General features: G+C 40.5%; 1 protein-coding gene across 10 annotated transcripts in view; it reads left to right on the top strand.

The window, feature by feature from the left end:
• The first annotated feature begins 1,717 nt into the window (after positions 1 to 1,717).
• The window catches only part of FBXW4 (F-box and WD repeat domain containing 4), an 84,427-nt gene continuing 60,723 nt past the window's right edge, over positions 1,718 to 25,421 (top strand). For 3 of the 10 annotated variants that reach the window (XR_009696135.1, XR_009696134.1, XM_061162435.1), the window contains exons 1-2: positions 1,720 to 5,652; positions 22,292 to 22,387. Coding sequence is in view for 7 of the 10 variants with exons in the window: in XM_061162435.1 (XP_061018418.1) it covers positions 4,691 to 5,652; positions 22,292 to 22,387 (1,058 nt within the window). In the remaining 3 variants the exon portion in view is untranslated. Of the gene's footprint in view, positions 5,653 to 22,291; positions 22,388 to 25,421 lie in introns of all 10 variants that reach the window. The other 7 variants (XM_061162437.1, XR_009696133.1, XM_061162433.1 and 4 more) reach the window with 7 other exon arrangements.

Raw genomic sequence — 25,421 nt, 5'->3', positions numbered from 1 at the left:
TCCTGAATATTCACTGGAGGGACTGACTTTGAAAGTGAAGCTCCAAAACTTTGGCCACCTGATGTAAAGAACTGATTGACTGGGAAGACTGAAGGCAGAAGGGGACAACAGAGGATGAGAAGGTTGGATGATATCACCGACTCGATGAACATGAGTTTGAGCAGGCTCTGGGAGCTGGTGATGGACAGGGAAGCCTGGCGTGCTGCAGTCCATGGGGTCACAAAGAGTTGGACATGACTGAGTGACTGAACTGAACTGAATCTGACATATAATTTCTGAAAATAAAACTTTAGACTCTATCTTTCTATTCATGTGATGCTCAAATGTTTATACATTTATCATTAGTCCTCATTTCTTCTTTCTTATACTCTCATTTGTTCTTTATTTTACTCTTACATGAGACACATTTTAAATGAAATAAAATTTGAAGAAACTTAGGTGGCTAGTCTTAAAACTCTGGCAATGATCTAGGCTTCTCCAACTGTCTTGTTGCATGGTGTGTTTGGATGCATAACAACTGTAATTTTCTTTTTGGGAGACTTTATTGATTTTGTAAAGGTGATGCATGCTTCTTTAAAAAAAAAATCAAGCAACAGGGAAAAGTACAAAGTAAAATTCCAAAATTCCATTACTAGAAATAACCATTCTTAGCATTATTCTACAAAGTCTCCTTTTGAATATATATAAATAGGGACAAATTTACAAAAAAGGCTCATATAATACATACTACACATACACTGTTATTTAATTTAACAAAAGAAATTGAAGCTGAAGTAAAATGATGAAATTACTAAACTTTTGTTATATGTTCTTTTGCAAGACAGTAGTTCCTACAAATCCTTTTAAACTTTTGCAAAAAGATTATGAAAAGCATAAGAGGCTGTAGATTCCACATGTTAACCCTTAGAAAGTATTAATAGTTGAGACAAGGACAGGATCTACTTTAATTGTTTAGAAGCAGCTTTTATTTAGATACCAGACCTGCCTGATGGTCAGAGGAAAATTATATTATTAGGTGTGGCTATATTAATTGAAAGGGATCCTAGAAGACTCTGAATTCAGTGCCTTATTCCTATTCCATTTTCTGTTGTGTATGGTGAAGGCTTAGGACTTCCCTTGTAGCTCAGTTGGTAAAGAATCCGCCTGCAATGCAGGAGATCGGGGTTCGATTCCTGGGCTGGGAAGATCCCCTGGAGAAGGAAATGGCAATCCACCGGGAAATCCCATGGACAGAGGAGTCTGGTGGGGTACAGTCCATGGGGTCGCAAGAGTCAGACACAATTTAGTGACTAAACCACCACCATGGTGAAGACACAGTTCAGAGTAGGAAATCTGGGGTTAGAATGTTTAGATTTGATATCTGTTCTGTCATTTAGGAACGGTGTGACCATATGCTTCAGTTTCATCTTCTGCAAAAAATATAGGTTAGTCGTATCTTATGTGGTTATTGATAAGAGTGAGACAATACATGGAAAGCTCTTATAATAGTGCCTGATACACAGTCAGTGCTCAATAAATATATGCTATTATTATTATTATAAATTGTCATTCACAAAATAATCTCATTCTTTCTCACTCATCTCAGAATAATTCCCCTGCTAAATCTGCTTACTTTTAAAGTTAAAGGCTGGGGCCCTGAGGGCTTAAGAGGCATGCGGGCACTGGCATATTGGATGTGGGAGTAGTCTCCTGCCTAAGATTGTCATCTATGTTTACAAGAATGTACATAACACACAGTTCTAGCCTTTTCACAATCCTAAACATATAAAATACCTATAACAATAATTACTACTATGCAAGTCAGTTACATGGACATACACGAAGAACTTTACACCTGAACTTAAATATCTTCTCTAAAAGTAAACTAATATTAGTATTTCTAAATTCCCAGTGAAATTCATATTGAGTCTCATACATTTTACAGCATAGGAAATATAGACAATATTCTATAATAACTTAAAATGGGATATAATCTACAAAAATATTGAGTCTCTGTGCTATACAACTAGAACTGATACTGCAAATCACTTATCTTCTATTAAAAAAATAGAAAAAAGAAATTCATATCGAATCTTGTTTTAAAATATTATGAATTTCATGTTTTTGGCATTCTAAGTTAAAAGTAGTCCAATGCTTACAGTTTACTTATTATGCAAATTCTAAATTTAAAATGCCTTATAAAAACAAGGTAAATTTCAACCCCCCTCATATTATTTCACTATGTTTCCTGGATTTGAACTTCAAGGGAGTTGAAGACTTTTCTAAAGATGTTCTGAAGTCCAGTGTACTCTTTTTATTTTCTTTTTTTCTAGCTATTAAGGTGTTTATTTTCTTTGATAATAAAACACCATTCAGTATTCCATGAAGATATGCATTTACTTTTGTTTCAAATGATTTTTCTCAGCCCCAGCTGATTTTTTATCTTTTTTTTTGGCTGCACCATGCAGTTTGCAGAATCTTAGTTCCTCAACCAGGGATTGAACCCAGGGCCTGGGCAGTGAAAGGATGGAGTCCTAACCACTGGACCAACAGGAAATTCTCATCCAGCTGATTTTTTAAAATAACCTGTCTCCAAAAAGAATTTTAAAAGTGCTTTTTGTGATGTAGTTTTTTTCAAGTTTGATTTAAATTCCACATTGGATTTTTTTGCTTTGTTTTGTGAGGGAGGGAGGGTTGATGAAAAATTCTAGGTGCTTCTCTGAAGGGTTTTTTTTTAATAGCTTAGGAATTTAGGGGTACAGCAAATCACCACCAAATAACAGAATATATGCCAATTTTCCATTTTGGCTTTGCCTTTCTGCATAGTGAGTACTTTGGCTTATTTTGGAAATCAGTAAACCATAAATTTCAGTTCACTTGATCTCCAATTTGGGTGCAATAGGAGGTGATTTGATATTTTTAAGTGATGGTTTAATTTCTCCAACAATAAGGGCAACATGGGATAAAGAGTAAGTTGCATTTGTGTGACTGTGGATTTTAATACTTGATTTAATTAAACAATTTTCTGTGCCTTCAAGTCCTCTACTGAAAACTAGGTACAGTGCGGATGAATTACTTAGTTTTACTCTGTGTAAAGAAATGGTTAAAAAGAAATAGTCAAACAGTAAGAAATTACAAACATGTTTAACACAAATCAGAAGATAAAATGTAGGAACCATATGCTATATTCATCTGTTTTCCTTCCAGAGTGGCTCACAGTATACAACTGTAGCAAAATCAATAAATGTTGAGTTGATGATATTACCTCAATATTCAGCATTCCTACCTCAACAGCCTTCTAACAGTATGAAATAAGTAAATATCTTTATAATGATTTCTAAGAGATGGTCTAAATTCTTTAGTTGTACTGAAATGTCATGTCAAATATTGCTTTTAATAAGTAAACCACTGGCTGGAGTTTGGAAATCTTTTTTCTACACAAAGCCTTTGTTGTACCTCCCCCCACCCTAACACACACCTTTTGTAGGGTATTTTTTTGTAACAGGATTTGACCTGTAACTATTATTGAGAATTTTCTTAGAGGAGTTCAAAGCATTTTACAGGGATCATCTCATTTATCCTTCGAAAGTAAGGCAGAGGCATTATCTCCACTACAGACTGAGAACACTAAAAGGCCAAGATAGGTGGGGTTTTTTGTTGTTGTTTTGCTAAGATCAAAAAGCAATTCTAGGGCAAAGCCAGATTCCGGTCTGACCTTGTTACATGATGCTTCTGCAGTGACATAATGCAATGTCCTTCCTCTCCTAGGTCTCTCCTTATGCTACATGTTGAATAATTTCCAGAGTTGATTTTTCATTCACTCTTGCTCCTGAAAATGGATCTTAAGATGTAAAAACAAAATAAACCCCTAAAATGTTTACTATTAGGGTTTGGGGCACAGGATACTTAGGGATAGGTATCTTCCTCCCCCACCTGCAAATCTCACTGCCTCCCCCAGTGCTGTTCAATCGAAAAAACGTGGGCCGCAAATTCAAGTCACATGTATAACTCTAACCTTTCTAATAGTTACAAAAGTATATTTAGGCCAATGTATCAAAAATCTTATCACTTCAACATGTACTTAATAGAAAACTATTAATATGATAGTTCACATTCTTTATCTTGCATAAATCTTCAAAATCCGGTGGGTTTTCACACTTACAGCACACCTCAATTTGGACTAGTCACATTTTCAATGCCCCTAAGCCATGTGTGACTCGAGGGGACAGTATGGGACAGCATGGGGCTTCGGTAGACTTTTCTTAGCTCTCCCTTCAAAATGGTACCCTCGTGAATGGAATGAATGGTGTGGGGAAGGGCTCCTGGATGACCCTGGAGAATCCACTTGCACTTGGGTGGCGACTAATAGCTTTACCATTTTCTTATCCATGACCAGGGAGTGGATGCAGGATCTAGAGGACTGCAATCTTCCAAAATGTCAAAAATACCATCTCATTGCTAGAACTGAGGTATATACCCCATGTGAGATCCCGGCCTAAGGAACCTGCCAACTTCTGGGGGTGCAGTTCGTGAGGCCCTGGTATATGGCCTGTGGAAAGCAGGCATCAGACGAGGTAGAAGAGGGGTATGAGACGGGGAAGGCCACCCAAGTGGGTGCTTCTTGAGGGCAGGACCTCAAACTAGCTGCTCCTTGAAGGCAGAAGCTTCTCTGGCGGTCTTAAGCAGGCGCTTGGTGGGCCTCACGTGCTAGATGAACGCACGCTGTGTTTCCAGCACAAGCTCCGGGCGGCCCGGGGCATGGGAGGCGGCCGGTGTCCGGCCCCCGCCCGCACTACGAAGCCGCTCCACGGCCTCGGGTGTGAGGGGCGGGCCCAGGCCTCGGCCTGCGCCGCCTCATGTGACCCGGTCCGGCATGGTGTCGCCTCCTCCCGGGGCGGCGGCTGTGGCGGCGGCTCGGGCTTGCGTCCGCGTCGGGCTGGCCCCGCGGCCGCTCATGGGTAGCCAGGGCGGCGTGGGGCCCCCCGGGAACGGTGGGCCCGGCGAGGGCGAGAGTGGGGAGACGAGGAAACTGCAGGAGGAAGGGAGAGCCGCGAGAGGAAAGCGGAGGAAGGGGAAGGGGAAAGCGGGAGCAGGGCAAGGCGGAAAAGGAAGCGGGGCGGAAGGAAAGCCGGAGCCGCCACAGGGGAAGGAGGAAACGGGACTGGGGGCCGAGGCGGGACCGAGTGCAGGCCTAGGAAAGGCAGGAGAGAGAGGCGGAAGCGTGGAGGAAGGGGCGAGAAGGCTCGTCAGAGGAGATGAGGGGAGCGCAGGGGCGCGAAAGGAGGCCAAAGGAAGGGATGAGGGGAAGAAGGAGGAATGGAGGGTCAGGACTGGGAGGCGGGAGGACGCCAGGCCGGCAAGAGCACAGGGACGAGGGGGTCAGGCTTGGGGCCGCCTCGCGGGGACACGGGCGGCCATGGCGACAGCGGCTGAGGAGAAGGCGGCGGCGGCGGCGGCCCGGGAGCCAGCCTGCCGCCCAGCCGCGGGGCCCGCACTCCTGCGCCTGCCGGAGGAGCTGCTGCTGCTCATCTTTTCCTACCTGGACATGCAGGCCCTCGGCCGCCTGGCTCAGGTGTGCCGCTGGCTGCGGCGCTTCACCAGCTGCGACCTGCTCTGGCGCCGGATAGCCCGGGCCTCGCTCAACTCCGGCTTCACGCGGCTCGGCACCGACCTGTAAGCGCCCGCCCGCTCCCCGCCCCAGGCCGGCCCGCGTCCCGGGAAAGGGCGGGGCGCCGCGGCCTGGTCGGCCTGGGGCCGTGTCGTACCCTGAATTCCGAGGTCCAAACCTGGCCTTCTCCGACCACTTCCCGAGCACCCAGTTCCTCTCGGAGGCCTCCATCTGAGGAAACCTCCCAAGAGCATCTCCCTTAGTCAGCACCCTTCTCTGTGGGCAGCTCCTCATAATTAGCCATCTTAAGCACTCTCTTCAGCTGTTAAATGTGTCTTTTCGCAGACGTTGACCGCCTGGGTTCCTTAGCTCCAGAGGAGCCCGGCTGGTCTGTGGCTTTAGAGGTCTCCTCCCATCCAGGTGTAGGACCCATGTCCCTTATGTGGTCTGTCAGGACGTTTTTATGGACATTCATCCTCTCGCTCTCTTCTAAGGGTCGTTAGGTTTCTGGGCTCTGATAAAATCAAATATGGAGAAAAGGGCTCACACTCCAAAAAAAACGCCCGTGGTCCAAGTGTCAGCGGTAATTTATGACTTGATGGAGGCAGAATGACACACAAAAAGGGTACCTGCTTGTGGCAGGGAGTTGGATGAGGTATACAGACTGTACGCGAAGGCATGGTATTGTAATTTGGCCTGTTCTTGGTAGGATCTGAAGTCTGTGAATGCAGAACTTAATCATGTAAGCTGTTACATAGGAAGGGGAGAAAATGTGTGGAATTGGAGTAAAAACTTTCTGATTGCACCCAACTCCATCCACTTTGGAGTAAAAAAATGTTAAAAGATAGTTTTAATATAGCAACATTAAGGAAAGTTAGTTTAAAACATAAAAAGTTATAATATCATCACCTCTAGGCAGCTGTTCAGTTTTAAAAATTGCTTTTCATTTGCACACATCTTCCCCCACTTAGTTGCTATCCTACTGATCCTAGCAGAATAGGTACATAATGTTTGTGGGCTGTACTATGAGATTAAAAACTTTCCTCTAATATTAGACTTTCATGTTGTATCCAGCTTTTTGCTGTCATAGATAACAAGGAAATGAATAATTCAATGCATTTTTTGGTAACAGCTTTATTGAGATATGTCAGATACTGTATAATACATGTCTTTTTGAATTGGTTCCTTAGGATAAATTCTCAAGATTGGCATTATTGGGTCAAAGGTTATGGTTTGTAAAAAGGCATTGTACCAAGTTACAGTGGCACTAGCAGCGATTTCATATAAGAATTTTAAAAATTTTTGCTATTTTAGTGGACATATAATGATATCTCAAAGTTTTGTTATTTTGCCTTCCTTTATCAGGATAAGTATTTTCCCCTGTGTTTGTTTCACTTATGAGATTGTCTTTTCCTAGTCTTATCCCATTTATTATTGGGGTATTGACACTACTCTTATAATAGATTCCAGTCCTTGTGGGTCATAGATATTAGGCTGTAATCTGTCATCTTTGATGCAAATATTTTCCCCAGTTTGTTCTTTTTATTTCACTGTTTTTAGCCTATAGAAGTTTTAGATTTAAATATATCAGAATATGTCAGTTTTTGTGTGATTTTTTTTTAATCTTTCCTTCCCCTTCCAAAACTGAGAAATTTATGATTCCTCCACAGACATAATAAATCTTCTCTTTGACATTCTGCTGGTTTTCTTATAATTTGATTTTTAAAAATTGTCAACACTTACATCAATATCACTTTTCTTTTGGTGTAAGGGCCCTGAGGCCCTGAATTCAACCTTCTTTTTTCCTAAACAGTTACCTAGTTACCACTGAACTTTTTGTTAAGTAATTCATGTCTTTCCCTTTAGAAAGACAAAATAATTTGTTTTAGAAAGCTTACTTCGACAGATATTAACTTGATATATCTATGTGTATATATAGTCACATATACATACATAGATGTATGTATATGTATTGGGTCTATATTTGAACTCTGTTTTGTTCCACTGATGTATTTTTCCATTTCCATTTTATTTTAAGTGTTGTTGCCTTTTGATAGACTGTAATATCTGTTAGGGTTAAATTATCCTTGTTGGATTTGTGATTTGTGTGTGTGTGAGAGTGTGACATCTTCATTCTCATTCAGCCCCCTAGCAAAAAAAGAATTCTGTGCCTTTTCAAAAGTTTCTGTGGATTTCACTGTAAAGCCACTACATATCTGTTATTATTCCTAAATATGCTATTCTTTTTTTTGGTGTGATTGCAATCTCTTTTTCAGTATGTTTTCCAGCTGGGTATTATTAATGATGTCCAGGATTGCTACAATCTTTTGGAAATTTTGAACCTTATTATTTTAACTTTTATTATTTCTAGTATGATTTTGTTGTTGATAATAATGATTTTCAGGGATTTGGGGGGCATATAAGTCTTGTTACCTTCATTTTGTTAAAAGAATTTTTAAAAATATACATATATTTGTTTCTTTTGGATGTGCTGGGTCTTTGTTGCTGCATGGGCTTCTCTTGTTGCAGAGCACAGGCTGTAGGGCCGCGGGCTTTTGTAATTGTTGCACGTGGCCTCCAGAGCAGAGGCTCAGTAGTTGGGGCACATGGACCTCATTGCCCTGCCAGGTTTGGGATCTTCCCAGACTAGGGACTGAACCAGTGTCCCTTGCATTGCAAGGTGGATTCTTATCACTGGACCACCAGGGTAGCCCATCTTCATTTCTTATAACGAAAAACTCAGAGAACATATCGGTTGACCTAGAAGAGCAGTTGTCTGAAATGCCTAAACCCAATCTAGCCGTAGCAAAATTTGGCTTTCTTGCTCTCCTTATAGATGAGATTGGGCATGTTCAAGGTGGTAAGGACATAGACTGCTCTCCTTATAGGGACTGAATGAATAAATGAAAGAATTTATGTTTATTTTTCTTTCCTTTTCAAATGCTCTGGGAGATAATGTGAATGAGTGTGCATTCTGTAAGTGATAATAACAAAATGAAAATGAGTTTACAGTATAAAGTGCATTGCAACTGCCAGGTGATTTGGCTTTGTTATTTTTTAGCCACATGTTTTGATTTCTTGCCTGTATCCTAGGATGTGGTATCGCTAGCCTTCTAGGAAGTTGTTTTACCGTAACACTTGATAAAGAGCAGGGTCATGCTCATGTTTTCTGAATTGAGGGGGAAAGTTATGCATGTTACAGCAGGTGGAGAGAATGTTTACCAGTGTGGTCTGTTTTTGGACAGCTGCAGAGACATGATAACCACCAAGAGGGGTGGTTATCATCCCTGGAGGGAGATGGCATGTACCCCAGTCATCTTAGGGCATTAGGGAGCCTGGGCCCAAAGTTAAATGAAAGTATGGCTGTTTGGATTGTGGCAGGGCTGTAGTTCATATTTTGGGCTAATTAACTGTACACTGGACAATAGGACAAGTTTTTATAAGCACAAAACTTCATTTTATCAGGAGCCACACAACTTCACTGCCCCAGAGTTTTATCATCTATAAAGAATGAGAGTAACATAGCCAGTAAAACGAGGCTTAACCATTGTGATGTGTAAGTGATAGCACAGTGTTCAGCACATAGTAGGCACTCAATAAATTGTTGTAAAATGGAACTTTCAAGTTTTCTGGCTTCTCCTCTAGTCAGTCTATATAGAGCAAAAGTGGAGATGGTTTGACTTAGAGAGGCTGCCTAAAGACAGAAGGTGGGGGAAAACGCACACACGGCTGAATTTCTCTCACCTGTCCTGAATGTTTTTGGAAACTTGACAGCAGAAGCTGTGGGCTTTAGGGTCTGCTCTCCCTGCCGAAGAGCCTCCTGAATTCTCAGAAACACAAACTGCTAAGGTTTACTGACCTTCCGGCCCAGGGCACGTCCCATTCAGTTTGGCTCTTCCTAACTGATCATAGCTTTGTTGAGTAAGATGAACTGCTTTGGTTCCTTGTGATTTGTTAATGGTCTTATACTTGTGCTTGAAGGCATTTTGGCCACTTTGAAACCACAAACAAATAATTTGCTTCCCTTTAGGCCTCTTGCCCAAACAGTGAACACTGGTAGGTTTCCTGAGCTTTTTTTTTTTCAAGTGGACACAAAGACAGTTTGAGTCAGTCATCTGGTTTAAAATCAGTTTAATTTGAAAGTTTTATGAATCCTGGGGGAATAGAAATATCTTTAATATAAAAATCAAGGAAATGTTTCATATAGCAATCTTTTAAGTTTTCCCTAAAGAGTAGAGGCAAAACTAAGCTAGTTCAGTCTTCAAGAACAAAACAATGAAATTTAACTCTGTCAGTTTATAATATAGGCTAAATGCAAGAAGTTAGAAAATATGACAGGTGGAAGAACAAAGGTGCTAATTGTAAATTCTGACACTGTTAAGTTAACAAAAACAAGGAATGGAAAGAAAAAAGTATACCCATGTATGTAAATCTATTTAAAAAATACTTTTGCAGTCTTATATTAAGTACTTTTACCTCTCTTGATCATCTCCCTTCTAAAGTAAGTCCTGTATGTTTTCAAACTTGAGTTTTATTTCAAATATCCTTTGAGCATTACCTGGGTTCTCTCTTGAATTTGCCTGTCATAGATTTGCCTAGAATTAACAATAGGTGTTTAGGGAGTCAGGCTCTGAGGTGTTTGCCCTGGCATGTACATTCATTCCTTAGCCAGGGTCTTGTAGGCTTGGAGCTCTTTGAGGCCAAGGGACTGGGGTATCTATTTCAGTGATGATTAACGTCCAAAGTGGTGAGATGGACACAGATAAGCAGAGTGTGTTTGTTTGTTTTAAAATGATTGCACCTAAGAGCATTTTTTTGACCCAGAAAGCATAAAGTTTCCTAACTCTGAACAGAAAAGACATTGCTCACTGGTTACTTTTAAGGCCTAAACAGTGATTTTCAGAAAACAATTAGCAACTTAAAGTAACTTCGGCTCTCTCCCTCACCTTTCTGCGGTACCTAGAAAGCAATCAGTTACTTGTTCTCCGGTTCATTGAAAGGTTTCAATGGATGTATTTATTTTCAACTTTTTTGGAAAGGCCTTGTTTTGAGTGGTTTTGTGAGTTAATAAAAGTGAGTTCAGTTTACATATTTGAAATAAATAAAACAATACACCTGTGGAAGCAGGAAATGGTCTAGTGCAGTCAGTACCTCCAAATGCAAACAGGAGGACTTTTCCTTCAAGACTGTGAGAATATGGAAGCTGCTTATCTCCTTTCCAGTCTTGTAAAACTCGAACAGTAGGGGATGACTCCCCTAACTTTCAAGGCAGAATCATGGAGAAACCCAAAGTCCTCATAATCTACAAGATAAACAGTTCATGTTGGAATGAAATCTCTGAAAGTATTTCAATACTCTGTTTCTTACTTTCAGTTTTCTATGTCTAGCCCCTTCATCTTAGGTAAAGATTGTGCTTGAGCTGCTTGAAATCAAACTGGCAGCGAGGTTACTGAAAGCATACACATTAAAAAAAATTATTTTTAAGTGTTTGATATAGAAAAGGATTATCTTTGTGTGACAGCTTAACTTTAACTCTGGAGTAACCCTGGCATTGAATTAGTTTCTGGTCCTAACTGAGAACCATGGAACAGGGAGAATTTCAGGTAGACTCTTCTTGAGGCCAGGCTCCAATAACTTTTCAATATTTAAGATGAGAGTGACTGTTTGGAAAAACAAGGAGAAAGTTGAGTTTTGAATTTCCAGTGAAAATTGACATGCCCCTACACTCTGATCTACTGAAACAGATTTTTTTATAAACTCCACAATTTATCTCAGGTGTGTCAGCCATCAGATGAAGTTGAGAATCCAAAGATTTGGTTTATTCTTGAGAAAAGTCCTTTTTATTTAGCAGTCTTGCTCAGATTTGAACAAGTATTAGAATTTAAGGTGTAATCAGTAGAAGCAAGATGTTTGTTCTAATTAAGAATGTGTTTATGAATTTTGGATCATGTAAAGGTTTCACCTGTATCTAAAACTGAGTATGAGACTGTCTGGAGAAGAATTTATCTCTTGTTAGAGGTTTGACTCCCTTGTCTCAACTTGAAGTCGGTTTTTCATTATATCCAAATTGTCCACATTGCCCTCCCTGAAAGTCTGGGCCACCCAATGGGCCCCTGTGTCTGCTCCTCTTTAGCCCACAATTAATTGCCAGTGCATTCTTTCTTCTTCTCCTTCTTTTTCGGTATTTGACATGAGCTCAAATTGCTGAGAAAGGTGACAACTGTGAAATGAAGACAGGGCATGGAGACACCTTAAAAAATACATGCAAAGGCCACTAAATGACAAGAGCAGACTGCCAGGCTCTTTCAAAACATCACCACGTCTGTTGACTTTCCATTCCTTGTTCGCAGCACAAAATTGGAGGTCAAAGAATCATAGGAGTTAGAGATGGAAAAGACATTTGGGGTCAGCCAGTTCATGCCTCCACCTTCTCCTGCCCCTGATTTCAAATCATTCCTTGCATTATATTTTCTCCCCCAGCTCTTGTACAGTTTTCACGGTCTTCACTCAACCCCGGCTGTCACCTTTGCGGAATGATGCTGGAGGCTCCGTCCAGTTTCTCCTCAGCAAAGAGAGATATTGCCTGTGCCCCCAGTTGACATTCATGAACTTCTTTGTTGGTGGTCTCAGCTGAGAGGCTGAAGGCTAACTGAAAGTTTCTCTGCTGCCTGGCAATGGGGCTTTTCTAGACAGAACTGAGGCATATTTAGTGTTGATGATGTTGGGGAAGGGGAAAAGGGCTGGGGTACAGTGCAATTTTACCATTGCTGACTTTGTTCCTTGACTTTTTTGTAGGAAGGTTCTTGACCTGAAAGGAGATGTGTGTGTGTGTGTGTGTGTGTGTGTGTGTGTGTGCCATGTGCACACCTGAGGAATGTAGTATTTTGAAGGTGGACAGAGACAAGGATATATTACTCTGAGTGGGAGTTTAATAAGAACCCTAACTTGGGATATTGGCAGGTTAAACTAGCCAAAAATGCTAGTGAAGAAGTAGATAATTATTTAGAAGTGCATGTTAAGGAAGAATTAGATATTAGAAGTGCCAGCTTAGAGTCAAGTTGAGGAGGACAGTTGGGCTGAAGGCCATTATTTTGGGCCAGGGAACACTTGCTTTTGGGATCTCCCCTTTAAGAAAGTAGAAAAAGGGCTGTCTTGTGTTCACTGACTGCATGGTTTGGCAGGGGGAATGGTCATTTTTAGAGGCAGCTTTGGAAGGTTACCCCCAGCTCCCCCTCTTGTTCCAGCAGCTGTTGGGAGCAGTCCGAAGGGGGTATTATATTTCTTCTGGTAACTCTGCCAAGAATGAGAGGAAATCCACAATCTGTGGGCTTTTTGCGGGGATGGGGATGGGGTGGCAGGTGATGGGACAGGGAAATTAAATTGTTTTATAGTAAATATGTTGAGATACTTTTCCTGGAAAGCTGTTGCACTGAAAGGAAAGCTATTTCCCTTGCTCACTAGCTCTGTAATGGGTTCTTTCTCTGTAGAGAAAGGGAAATAGTCTTCTGCTGCTTTTTCTTTCTTCCCTATAGATCCAGGGAATCTTCCCTGACCTCCTGTGTTTCTTTGAATTTCATTTAGAAAGTCCATGTTGAAAAGGTGAGTCAAGATGCAGATATAGGTGGTGTGTGTGACTAAGGGGCCTCCCTCCAGAAGTGAGCTACTAAAGGAGAGCCTGTCTTCATCCCTTATCTTGGCTGCGATTTGACTTTATCCTAATGGCCTAGAAACTGGTGATGTAAAAACTTTCTGGGTGGCATCTGGTTCATGTTCTATCCATCTCTTCATCTAGGCTCCAAGGGCAGCACTGATTTTGAAGCCTGGCCACTTGGGCTGAGAACCTGTTTTGGTGATTAATATGGAACACAATCACAAGATTAAAAACAATAAAAAAACAACCCTGGGAAGCAGAGCAGTAGAATTATTCCTCACATTTCAGATGGGGAGCCCAGGGAAAAGTCATTGTGAAGATATGAGAACCAAGTTCACTTCTGAGTCTGGTAGTGCCTGATTCATGACTCAGAAGAAATTGGCCTCATCACAAAAAATAGTGGCATCTTTCTTGCTGTTGTTTATTGTTAGAAAGTGCTAGATCAGCCTTTCTGAAAGCTGTATTGTGGAATTCTTAAACTGATTCTGTGATTAAATGAGTATGGGAAATGCTGTGCTCCATATCCCCTTTCTTGAGAGCTCACAATGCCCATTGGTAAGTTAAAGGAAGTCCTGTATAAGAGAGACCTGTTTACTTTTGTTTCAGCATTGTTCAAAATGTTTTGGACATCAAATTCTTTTTTCTCCCACTTAATATCTCCTAACGTCTTGCATTATACAAACACTGATCAAATGCCCTACAAATTTAGAACTTGACCAATAGCAGGAGGAAATGAATGTGAACACGGTCTTAAATCCTAAACCCACTTAAAGAATTGGGGTTATGCTCATTGCTTTGGACAACTTTGACATGTGGGTGGCACATTAAGATACTTCATCTGCTCAGATTCCTTTCCTTGAGCCTCTCTAGCATAAGAATTTGGAGGCCTTGGTTGAATTTCTGAAGCTGTGGTATTTTGTACATTTTTAGGAAAGGCCTTTGGAACTTGAAGGTAGTGTGTCTAGGCTCTTGAAAATCTGTAAGTCTTGTTGTAAGTGTGACTTGCCAAAGGGAGAACTGTACTTTTGAGAACTTGCTTAAGCAGTTCCTAGGCAGTATCTACCAAAATACCTATTATGCTAGGACCAAGGTTCTTACCTTTTGTGTCTAAGACATATTTTTGTGTGATAGAACTTTTGATAGTACATTAAAGGATTAAAAGATGAATGTCTTCTTTTAAAAAAGCTGGCTTCAGAAAGTTGAAAAACCTGTCCATTTACTTGCTTTGGTATGTTAATGTCTGAGTAGAACTGTTTACTGCCCTGACCTTGTACTCTTATATCTTTAGAGGTTAAGTTCATGTATGTTGCTCTGAACATGCAGTCTTTGTTTTTTTTGTAGCAAGTTGTGTCATAAGCCGTATTGTGGCTCAGCAATTTGTCTGACAGATATTTTCATAAAAATGTGGATCTTTGGTTGAGTGAAAATAAGGCCTATAAATTATTAAAAAATTTATAGCAGACTTATATAAGTTTCCTGGTATATCACTGCTCTGAAGCATACTGGTTGAGATCCACTTTTAGAAGTACTGAGAGTTTTAAGACTCAATTTTGTGGAAATTATGACTGTATTGGACAACCGAGGCATACAGCCATGCAAAGTTAACAATGCCAAAGTTTACGGTAGGTTCAGTCTAAGGGTTCACATGAGAGAGAGAAGAATGTTGGAGGAGTCAGGGAAGTAGTGGCTTAAAGCTGGATTTTGAAGAATGGATGGATTTGACTAGGTCCCAAAGCGGGAAGTAAGCGACAAAGGTAGGCTGGTCTGGCAATATAGGAGAAGATATGGGGATAGGAATGTAAAAGAGATATGGCTTGGTGGGAGTTCAGTTGCAGAGTGTGAAGCCCTGGGAGGTGAGGTTGAACACGTTTGGGGAGCTGACACTTGGAGGCCTTCCAAGGGATGTGTGGGTCTGCTCCATGCTCTCCGTGTGCTCTCTGTCCTGTCGTCACACTGGGCATGCTCTCTGTAATCTCACTTCACCTTGGGTGTTGAGGCTGTTCCCCATTCCTGGCCTGAAGGATAAGAGTTTAACACAATATGTAGTTTTTCGTTGATTTAATTTGAACCTTAATTATAGACCTCTGCTCCTGAAGTCATTGGAGGATTTAGTCTAACATATGTATAAATGAAGAGTTAGAAGCTTCTTGTCTTAGACTGTTTAAATACTTGTATATACATTAAAGCGAAATTCTTAGTCTTGGTAGCAGAACTGGTAGGCACAGGCTGTATGGGGGAAATCTGCTTACCAGTGAGCAAAAAAAAATCAAAGAAATTGAGAAAATGCTGAATTAAAACTCCAAGCCCCAGGCATCATTTTGCAGTTCTGTCCCCGCCCAGTGCCCCTTGAGATGGCCTTGTTCTGTGCTTGTGGATAGATACCTTCCTTTCCTGAATTTCCAAGGCAGCAAGATGTTATATTTATGGAAATCATGTCTGTCAGCAGGTAGGCAGCATGCGCGGTATCAAGGGGAATCAGACTTCAAGATGAGCCAGAGAGGGAAATTGATTTGTGATCCAGGAGGTTTCTGATCTCAGAGACTGTGTGGATATGACTTCTCTAGTATACTCACACCTCCCCCCTTCTTCCCGCAGCCATTTTTCTTCAAATTCGGTTTATTTATTTGCTTTTGGTTTGGAGTGTGAAGGAGGAGAGGTGAAATGAAAGGGAACTCTAGATAACTGCCTAGATTAATTTCTGTCCCTTTGGACTCACTGTTGCCAAGATTCTAAGGGGCCTGCTAGCTTACTGTGGGTGCATGTTGTGTTGTTTTTGTTTAAAATAGGTCATGCACCCAGGAATGCAGTCAAACTATAATGGTGACTAAGTGCCGGAAAGCTGAGAGGGAGGGGGGCCAAGTGGAAAAATGAGCCTGAGGCAAGAGAAAAGAGGGCTGGGAAAATGGAAGTTCCACCAGGCCCACGGGCCAGGTTAGAGATTTCTCCATGCATTAACAGCAGCGCCAGAGGTTTATTTACAGGGCACTAATCATTTTGGGGGGAGCACCCCCACTTTACACCACTAACTGTCGAAGGAACAGCCAACCGGAGAGCGTTTCTGGGATGGGAAGCAAGAGTCTCTACTAAATTCCCAGGGGCACCTGCTCCTGTCTTTTCAGGCACTTCAGATGCCTTGTTCTATCAACTCCCTTTAACTAGACTGTGATAGATCCCCACTGGGAGGGAGGGCTACCTGTTTTCAGAGAGAGAAATTTTCTTTTTTTTTTAATTCCTCCTGATTTTTCAAGTGCTAAAGCCAGTAAGAATATACATATGATTTGGCCACCAACTAGGGAAATTAACCATCAGGAAGAATTGAACAAACAAAAGGGATTAAAAAAAAAAAGCTGTGTTAAGCTGCTTTTAGCAAAGTGGTACTATTTCTCACTATTTCTCAAGTGAAAGCCAAGTGGAACATTTTTTTTAGAGTTGAAATTTGTTTTGAAGGGCCAGAGCCAAGTACTTTGATTATGTTGTTGTTTGTGGGAGAGGATGCCTGCACCTGCCGCTTGGTAGCAGCTTCTAAAGTTCAACTTTGAAAGTTTCTTGCTGCTGTGATCAGGCCCTCAGGGCAGTGCTTTGTTTGACCTTTAGTAAAGTGTCACCAAATGGCATTTAAGTGACCAGGGAGATGAGAGAAGTATTGTCCTTATCCTAATTCAGGAAGTATATTGATTCTTTCCCCCTTATTTCCTTCTTGCTATGATCCAGAATATTCAATTTTTGGTTTCACCTTTACCTTCTAACTTAGAGCTAAAACTGAGGACCATAAAAGACAGTTAACAGGATGGACCAAAACAATTGAAGTCTTAGTGAAAAAGATTAGACTTGCTGTTAAATTTTATCTCCTGTCTCTTCCAGATACAAAAGAGGAGATTGTTCATAGCTAACCTCAGTTTTCTAACCATCTAGCAGTAGTGTAGATTGCTGTCTAGAAATGTGAAACTGAGGACTGTTCACCCAGTGGAAGAATACAGTAATATATTTTAGCTTTAACATGTGTATACCCAAATCCTAATCATTCAACCTGACTTTAAAAGAATAATTTCTAAGAGATGTATTTAAATTAGAAGAAAAGTAAATGATTATTAGATTAGCTTTAGTGATGTCACCATTTGTCAATATAAACTACTCTATATAAAAAATAAATAACCTTTTTCAAAGTGATTTGTAACTTATCTGTTATTTTGTTTAGTTGTCATTTTAAAACATCACAATTGCATGAAATACTATCCTTACTTCATATGTGCAGAAAATGGACAAGAGAAAAATTAGGTAACCAAGGTTGTAAGAGGCAGGACTGAGGCTCGGATAAGTTTCCTACATTTGCATTCTGTGCCTTTCTCACAACTTCATTTAATCTATTAGTTAAATGAAACTCAGTAAAAAGGTTAAAGGTAAAGTGAAAAGACCAAACTCTCAACAGTTATGTGATGCATATTAAAAAGAAATATTCACTTCCTAAAACTCCCATCTGTTACCTCTTCTGAGCTATTTATGGATACATAGTTTTATGCAGTATCTTTATAAATTAGACTTTGTTTTAAAATTACCACTACTGTTATAGTAATATCCAAAATGTTTTGCAGTGTTCACATTTGTCATTTCTCATAGCTATATTTATTCCATTGCATTAGTATACCATTTTCCCTCACAGATAGACATTTGGGCTATTTCTAGATTTTAGCTCTTAATATACAGCTGCAACTATAAATATCTTTGTAAAAAATATTTTTCTTTTGAATTATTTCTTTGTGAGACAGTGATGGGAATGCTGGGTTGGAAGCTGTCCTGTAACAACTTTTCTTGACAGAATTCCTTTCTGGAAGACTGTACTAGCAGGCCACCAGCAATATGTAAACAAACCCAAACCCTTTTATCAAACCAAAGCTAGCATGTGATTTTTCCACTTAATAGATGTGAGGTGGTACTTTATAAATTGTTTTAATGTGCATGTTTGTAAACTCTTATTGTTTCAGGGTGTTTCTGCAGTGTTTATCATGTGAACACTGTGTGCCTGTTCTTATCTGCTATTGGATATTGATGACTGGTTATTGGAGACAGGCTGTTATCCTGATAGATTTTTATCAGTCCCCTAAAAGCTTTAGGGATAAAACTTGTACTCATAGCATTAAATGTTAGCCTTCCCCTACTATGTTACTTTCATTTTATTCTTTTTTTTTTCTTCTATGCAGTATTTGAAATTTAAATACTTAAAAATCTTCTAGTTAAAATCTTTTAAATTTACTCTTTCATTTTGGGAGAATATACATATTATGAGATGAGAATTTTTTGCTCTGTTGATATCCAGTTTTATCAAAAGCATTATTATTTTAATGAATATTTTTTATCTTTACCAAAATATTACATTGTAGAAAAATTGGGAAATACATAAAAACACAAAGAAAAAAGTAAAAACATCCAAAGTTGGCTACCCAAAGTTGACTATTTTACAGTCTATTCTTCTAGGCATGTATATTTTTCTTCTCTCCTTTCTTTCTAGTAAGGCTGGGAGATGTTATACAAACCCAACAGCCCTAATTAAGTAGTGATTTCTTTCCTTACTTTACTTTGTTGCATATTAAATTCATATCAGTTTGGGTCATTCCTGGCAAAGACTGACATGAAATAATGGATATATAAAAATCAAAATGTCTACATGGAAAAAATACTATAAAGTAAAAGAAAATAGTAAATTAGGAAAAGATTGACATCACAGAATATGTAAAGAGCCTTTACAAACACACAAGTAAAAGACCATAAGCCTAATAGGAAGAGGGACAAAGGACATGGATGAGCATTTCACAGAAGAAATGGCTTTCAGACACGACCAGATATTCAGTCTTAGCCATAATTAGAAGAAATACACGTTTGAACAACAGGGAGGAATCTTTTTTTGCTTCTTAGAATGGCAAAAGATAAAAAGAAAATTTTTAAAGTTTTAAAGGAAAGATATACCTGTCTGAATGCAGAGTTCCAAAGAATAGCAAAGAAAGATAAGAAAGCTGTCCTCAGTGATCAATGCAAAGAAATAGAGGAAAACAATAGAATGGGAAAGACAAGAGATCTCGTCGAGATATTAGAGATACCAAGGGAACATTTCGTGCAAAATGGGCACAATAAAGGACAGAAACGGTATGAACCTGACAAAAGCAGAAAATATTAAGAAGAGGTGGCAAGAATACACAGAAGAACTGTACAAAAAAGATCTTAATGACCCAGATAACTATGATGGTGTGATCACTCACCTAGAACCAGGCATCCTGGAGTCCAAAGTCAAGTAGACCTTTGAAAGCGTAACTACAAACAAAGCTAGTGGAGGTGATGCAATTCCAGCTGAGCTATTTCAAGTCCTAAAAGATGATGCTGTGAAAGTGCTGCACTCAATATGCCAGCAAATGTGGAAAACTTAGCAGTGGCCACAGGACTGGAAAAGGTCAGTTTTCATTCCAATCCCAAAGAAAGGCAATGCCAAAGAATGTTCAAACTGTTGCACAATTGCACTCATCTCACACGCTAGCAAAGTAATGCTCAAAATTCTCCAAGTGAGGCTTCAATGGTACGTGAGCTGAGAACATCCAGATGTTCAAGCTGGATTTAGAAAAGGCATTGGAACCAGAGATCAAATTGCCAACATCCATTGGATCATAGAAAAAGCAAGAGAATTCCAGAAAAACATCTACTTCTTCTTTATTGACCATGCCAAAGCCTTTGACTGTGTGGATCACAACAAACTATGGAAAATTCTGAAAGAGATGGGAATACCAGACCACCTGACCTGCCTCCTGAGAAATCTGTATGCAGGTCAAGAAGCAAGTTAGAACCATATGTGGAACAATGGACTGGTTCCAAATAGGGAAAGGAGTATGTCAAGGCTGTATATTGTTACCCTGCTTATTTAACGTCTGTGCAGAGTACATCATGTGAAATGCCAGGCTGGATGAAGCACAAGATTGCTGGGAGAAATATCAACAACTTAAGATATGCAGATGACACCACTCTTATGGCAGAAAGCAAAGAGGAACTGAAGAGCCTGTTGGTGAAAGTGAAAGAGGAAAGTGAAAAAGCTGGCTTAAAATTCAACATTCAAAAAAATGAAGATCATGACATCTGGTCCCATCACTTCAGGCAATTAGATGGGGAAACAATGGAAGCAGCAACAGACTTTATTTTCTTGGGCTCCAAAATCACTGCAGATGGTGACTATAGCCATGAAATTAAAAGATGCTTACTCCTTGGAAGAAAAGCTATGACCAACCTAGACAGCATATTAAAAAGCAGAGACATTACTTTGCCGACAAAGGTCCATCTAGTCAAAGGTATGGTTTTTCCAGTAGTCATGTACAGATGTGAGAGCTGGACCATGAAGAGGGCTGAGTGCTGAAGAATTGATGCTTTTGAACTGTGTTCAAAGATTCTTGAGAGTCCCTTGGACTGCAAGGAGATCAAACCAGTCAATCCTAAAGAAAATCAGTCCTGAATATTCATTGGAAGGACTGATGCTGAAGCTCCAATACTTTGGCTACCTGATTCGAAGAACTGACTCATTGGAAAAGACTCTGATGCTGGGAGAGACTGAAGGCAGGAGGAGAAGGGTATGACAGAGGATGAGATGGTTGGATGGCATCACTGACTCAATGGACATGATTTTGAGCAAGGTCTGGGAGTTGGTGATGGACAGGGAGGCCTGATGTACTGCAGTCCATAGGGTCACAAAGAGTTGGACACAACTGAGGGACTGAACTGAACTGAAGATCATGAAAAATAAGGAAAGACTGAAAAACTACTATTAGACCAGAGGAGACTCAGGAGACATAACTAGATACAATGTGGGTACTAGATGTGATCCTGGGAAGATCTGTCCTGTGACTAGTCTTGTGTAAGTCTTCCTGTGAGCATATGTTTTCAGTTCTTTTGAGTAATGGACTGTAGCCTGCCAGGCTCCACTGTCTGTGGAATTCTCTAGGCAAGAATACTAGAGTGGGTAGCCATTTCCTTCTCCAGGGTATCTTCCTGACCCAGGGATTGAATCTGAGTATCCTGCATTGGGGCTTCCCTGGTGGCTCAGAGATTAAAGCGTCTGCCTGCAATGTGGGAGACCCAGGTTCAATCCCTGGGTCGGGAAGATCCCCTGGAGAAGGAGATGGCAACCCACTTCAGTACTCTTGCCTGGAGAATCCCATGGACGGAGGAGCCTGGTAGGCTACAGTCCATGAGGTGGCAAAGAGTCGGACACGACTGAGCGACTTCACTCACTCACTCACTCATCCTGCATTGCAGGCAGATTCTTTACTGTCTTAGCCCCTATGAAAGCCTCAATTGCTAGGTCATAGAGTAGGTGTATGTTTAGATCAATAATAAACTGCCAGACCTTTTCCCAAAGTGGCTGTACCATTGTCATCTCTCACCAAGAATGTAGGAGAGTATCTTGTTAGACTTCAAAATAGATACATATACAAGAAGGATTTCCTCATATTTGGGGGGTATAAACCTCTCAATCAAATATATATTTTGAGAATACTTTCTCCCAGACTGTGGCTTGTGTATTCATTTTGATGGGCAGAAAATTTTAATTTTGATAAAATCTAATTTGTTGGATATTTCTTTTGTATTATTGCTTTGTGTGTCTTAAGAAACTATTGTCTACTTTGACTCACAGAGCTATTTTTATATTTTTTTCTTCTGACAGCTTTAGAGTTTTAGATTTTATGTTTAAATCTGTGATCTATTTTTAATTAATTTTTTTGTATGGTGTGAGGTAGGGATATTTTCCACATGGCTAGCCAGTGGTACCAGTACTCTTTGTCACCCTTGCTCTGTTAGATTGCTTTGGCATCACTATGGACACTGCAAAGCACAGGTTGTTCTTCTCGGCCCTCTTGATTACCCCTAGTGTGGAGAGAGAAGAGTTATCTCTTTCATATCTCCTAATCCCTTCACTTCTATCCAGATACTTTCTGGATGTTCCTGAGGTCTGACTCATAAGCCCAGGGAGTTTTCTGTGGTTGTCAGTGAATTGTAGTGACTGGATTATCTCCTCTGTCTGGACACAGGATGGCCAGTGTACCAGTAAAGGAACGAGTGAAGGTATCTCAGAACTGGAGGTTGGGGCGCTGCCGAGAGGGGATTCTGCTGAAGTGGAGATGCAGGTAAGTAGCCTCTTGACTCCTTTAAAGCTCCCTGGGACATAAAAGCATACTGGGAATGAAAAATCTAGTCCGAGCTGGAGTATAAATGTGCCTGACTTGGGTGATGAGCCAGGGGTGATTCTTTAAACACGAAGGGGACATCAGAAGGACAACTTTTTTTCACATCTAAAAAAAGATTACCCCCCAAAAATGTACTTTAATTTAACAGAGCCTGTATTTTTATGATTATAAAAACAATAAATGTTTATTGTAGAAATTTGAAAAAAATAGAAAAAGTTAAAGAAGAAAATAAACTTATCTAAATCCTACCACTCAGAAGTAACCTCTGTTAATACACCTCATCAAAAGAAAGAAATGAAGCCAATACTCCACCTCATCTTGTTTTACAATTTTTTTAAAAAAAATGTTCTACTCTAGGGAGTTACACCTTCCCTCTTGGCTTCCTGTAGTGCTCTCCCCTACATTTATTAAAAAGCTAAATAGGATCTGAAGATTTGGATATATATGTTATAGGAGGCAGAGCTTAGAAAAAAATGGCAGGAGATTTAAATAATGGCTTTGGCATTGCTAATGCCACAGATTTTATACCTCACTGATGCTAAATTATTCCAGTTATTATTTGATTACTCATCAAAAAGTACTCCTTGTTGATTGGTTGGAATGGACAGGGAACAGCATGATTCCACATTCCAGTTGACCTGGACCTCTGCTCATAGGGCCAGGCAGGCTTCTTCATGTGATGAAGAAGGGTCCAGTTTTGCTTGTATCCAACTTCTGCTGCTTTCACTGACACGAGTTCCTGTGAATTATGTGGTGGTAGTGATGGTAAAGAAACTCAGGGGATGAAAGATGAATTTGTATGATAAAGGACTTTACCTTCTGCTTCCTATTTGCCTTTTATTACCAGAAGGAAGAGTTTATTTCTCTATCAAGATTTTGTTCCTGATGTCTTTTTGGGCTCGTTTCAAGCAGTGTGGGAAATAAATACACAAAATGGTTACTAGGCTGCCCTGGGATTCTCCACTGTTCACCTGGCATGAACCTGGTTTCTTGTGCTGGGCAAATGGCTATTTACCAGATGGCTCTAAACACATGAATTCCAAACCCTTCTGTTTGTTGCCCACTTGAGTATGCCACAAACTTGTGCAAGGGCATGTTGAAGAAGAATGTGCGTAGTGAATGAGAGTGCAGGCATCTGTACACTATACATGTTCCATATAATATGTGCACACACTTGTTAAAACCTCATGTGTAGAAACTAGTTGCTACAAAGTCCAAGCTGCATTTAATGGTCCGTCAAGTCAATTTGCAGAACTTTTGTACATTCCCATGACGCTTGTATTAAGGAGTCTGGGGAAGAAACACAGCCCAGTTTGCTCAGACAGACTTGGCAGTGGGAGATGGTGTCTCTATAAATGGGGATGAATCATCTGCCCCTATGCTTTGCTTGGGACCTGGTAGCTCCAGGACCCCGCTGTGGTGTAGGACAGGCTGTGGGGCGCTACCTTGGGAAAGAAGCTTAGTCCCCACCAGAGAGCATGGTGTCTGGCAGAGTCCTCTTTGTTTTTAGTGCTTACTCCATGTCGTGGGACTGGTCTGTGGCTTCCAATGTTTCTTCCTCCTGCCAGATTGTGGTTAGAATCTTTTAACTGTTTGTGGATTTCTCTTATCAACTTTCTGTGAGAGCCAGTCATTTCTCTGTAGTCACTGTACTACTGTAGTAACTGTAGTACACTGGTCTGGAGCTATGTTTTGCCATTGCCATACTTAGCCTCTAGCACAGAAACTTAGATATCCTCTGAGAGGATCTAGGTATTTAATCAGTACATTAGCATCCTTTCCTAAATGGCTTTATTCCTTTCACTTAAAAATGGCCCCTTTGCTCTAGTAGGACAAGGGAATGGGGCTTCCCTGGGCTCACTCCTCTCTTTTCTCTATCACACCCTAACTGATCTATTGGGAAAAAGGTATGTATGGGAGTCTTGGAATCTTGAAACTTACCGCTTAATCTTCAGATCAGAGAGGGCACAGAATGAAAGAAAACTATTTCATCTGAGTGGAAGATTTCTTTTTGCTCTTTCCCACCCTTTAATTATTGCTTTTTTTGAGGGGGAGTGCTCTGTCTACTCAAAAGAAGTCTATAGGTAGCCAGTAATTCAAGTCTTAAACAGTCTCCATTTATTTATTTATTTAGGCACCATGGGTAGCTGGGCTTCCTGGTGGCTTAGATAGTAGAGAATCCTCCTGCAATGCAGGAGACCTGGGTTCAATCCCTGGGTCGGGAAGATCCCCTGGAGAAGGGAATGGCTACCCACTCCAGTATTCTAGCCTGGAGAATCCCAAAGACAGAGGGTCCTGGCAGGCTACAGTCCATGGGGATCACAAAGAGTCAAACACAACTGATCAACTAACACTTTCACTTTCACATGGGTAGCTAGAGGGATAGTTCCCTGACCAGGGATTGAATCCTAGGGCCTTAGCAGTGAAAGTACCGAGTCCTAATCACTGGACCACCAGGGAACTCCTAAGCATTCTCCTTTTAAAAGTGACATTAAATGGGTCTTTTATTCTGACTTTCTTTTAGAAAGTCCAAAGAAGGTAAGTAAGTAAGTAAATGAAAGTCGCTCAGTCATGTACAACTCTTTGCAACCCCATGAACTATACAGTCCATGGAATTCTCCAGGCCAGAATACTGGAATGGGTAGCCTTTCCCTTCTCTAGGGGATCTTCCCAACCCAGGGATCAAACCCAGGTCTCCCGCATTGTGGGTGGATTCTGTACCAGCTAAGCCACAAGGGAAGCCAAAAGAAGATAGGGTCACCACAAAGCTTAATCACTTTAGTTTTCTAGGGAAATAGTGATAAATAAGATATTTCTAGGGAAATAGTGATAAAGAAGATAAGTCACCACAAAGCTTAATCACTCTAGTTTTCTAGGGAAGCCTAAGGGTAGGTAGCAGTTTTGAAGGAGGGGAGTGAGATATAGACTTAGGCTTATAGGTAATGCTAAGTTGGGGATTTTTCAGCCTTTCTAA

The sequence above is a fragment of the Dama dama genome, chromosome 15, assembly GCF_033118175.1.
Source record: "Dama dama isolate Ldn47 chromosome 15, ASM3311817v1, whole genome shotgun sequence".
NCBI classification, from domain to species: domain Eukaryota; kingdom Metazoa; phylum Chordata; class Mammalia; order Artiodactyla; family Cervidae; genus Dama; species Dama dama.
Note: the sequence above shows the minus strand (reverse complement) of the source record. Positions and strands in the feature narration are given on the sequence as shown.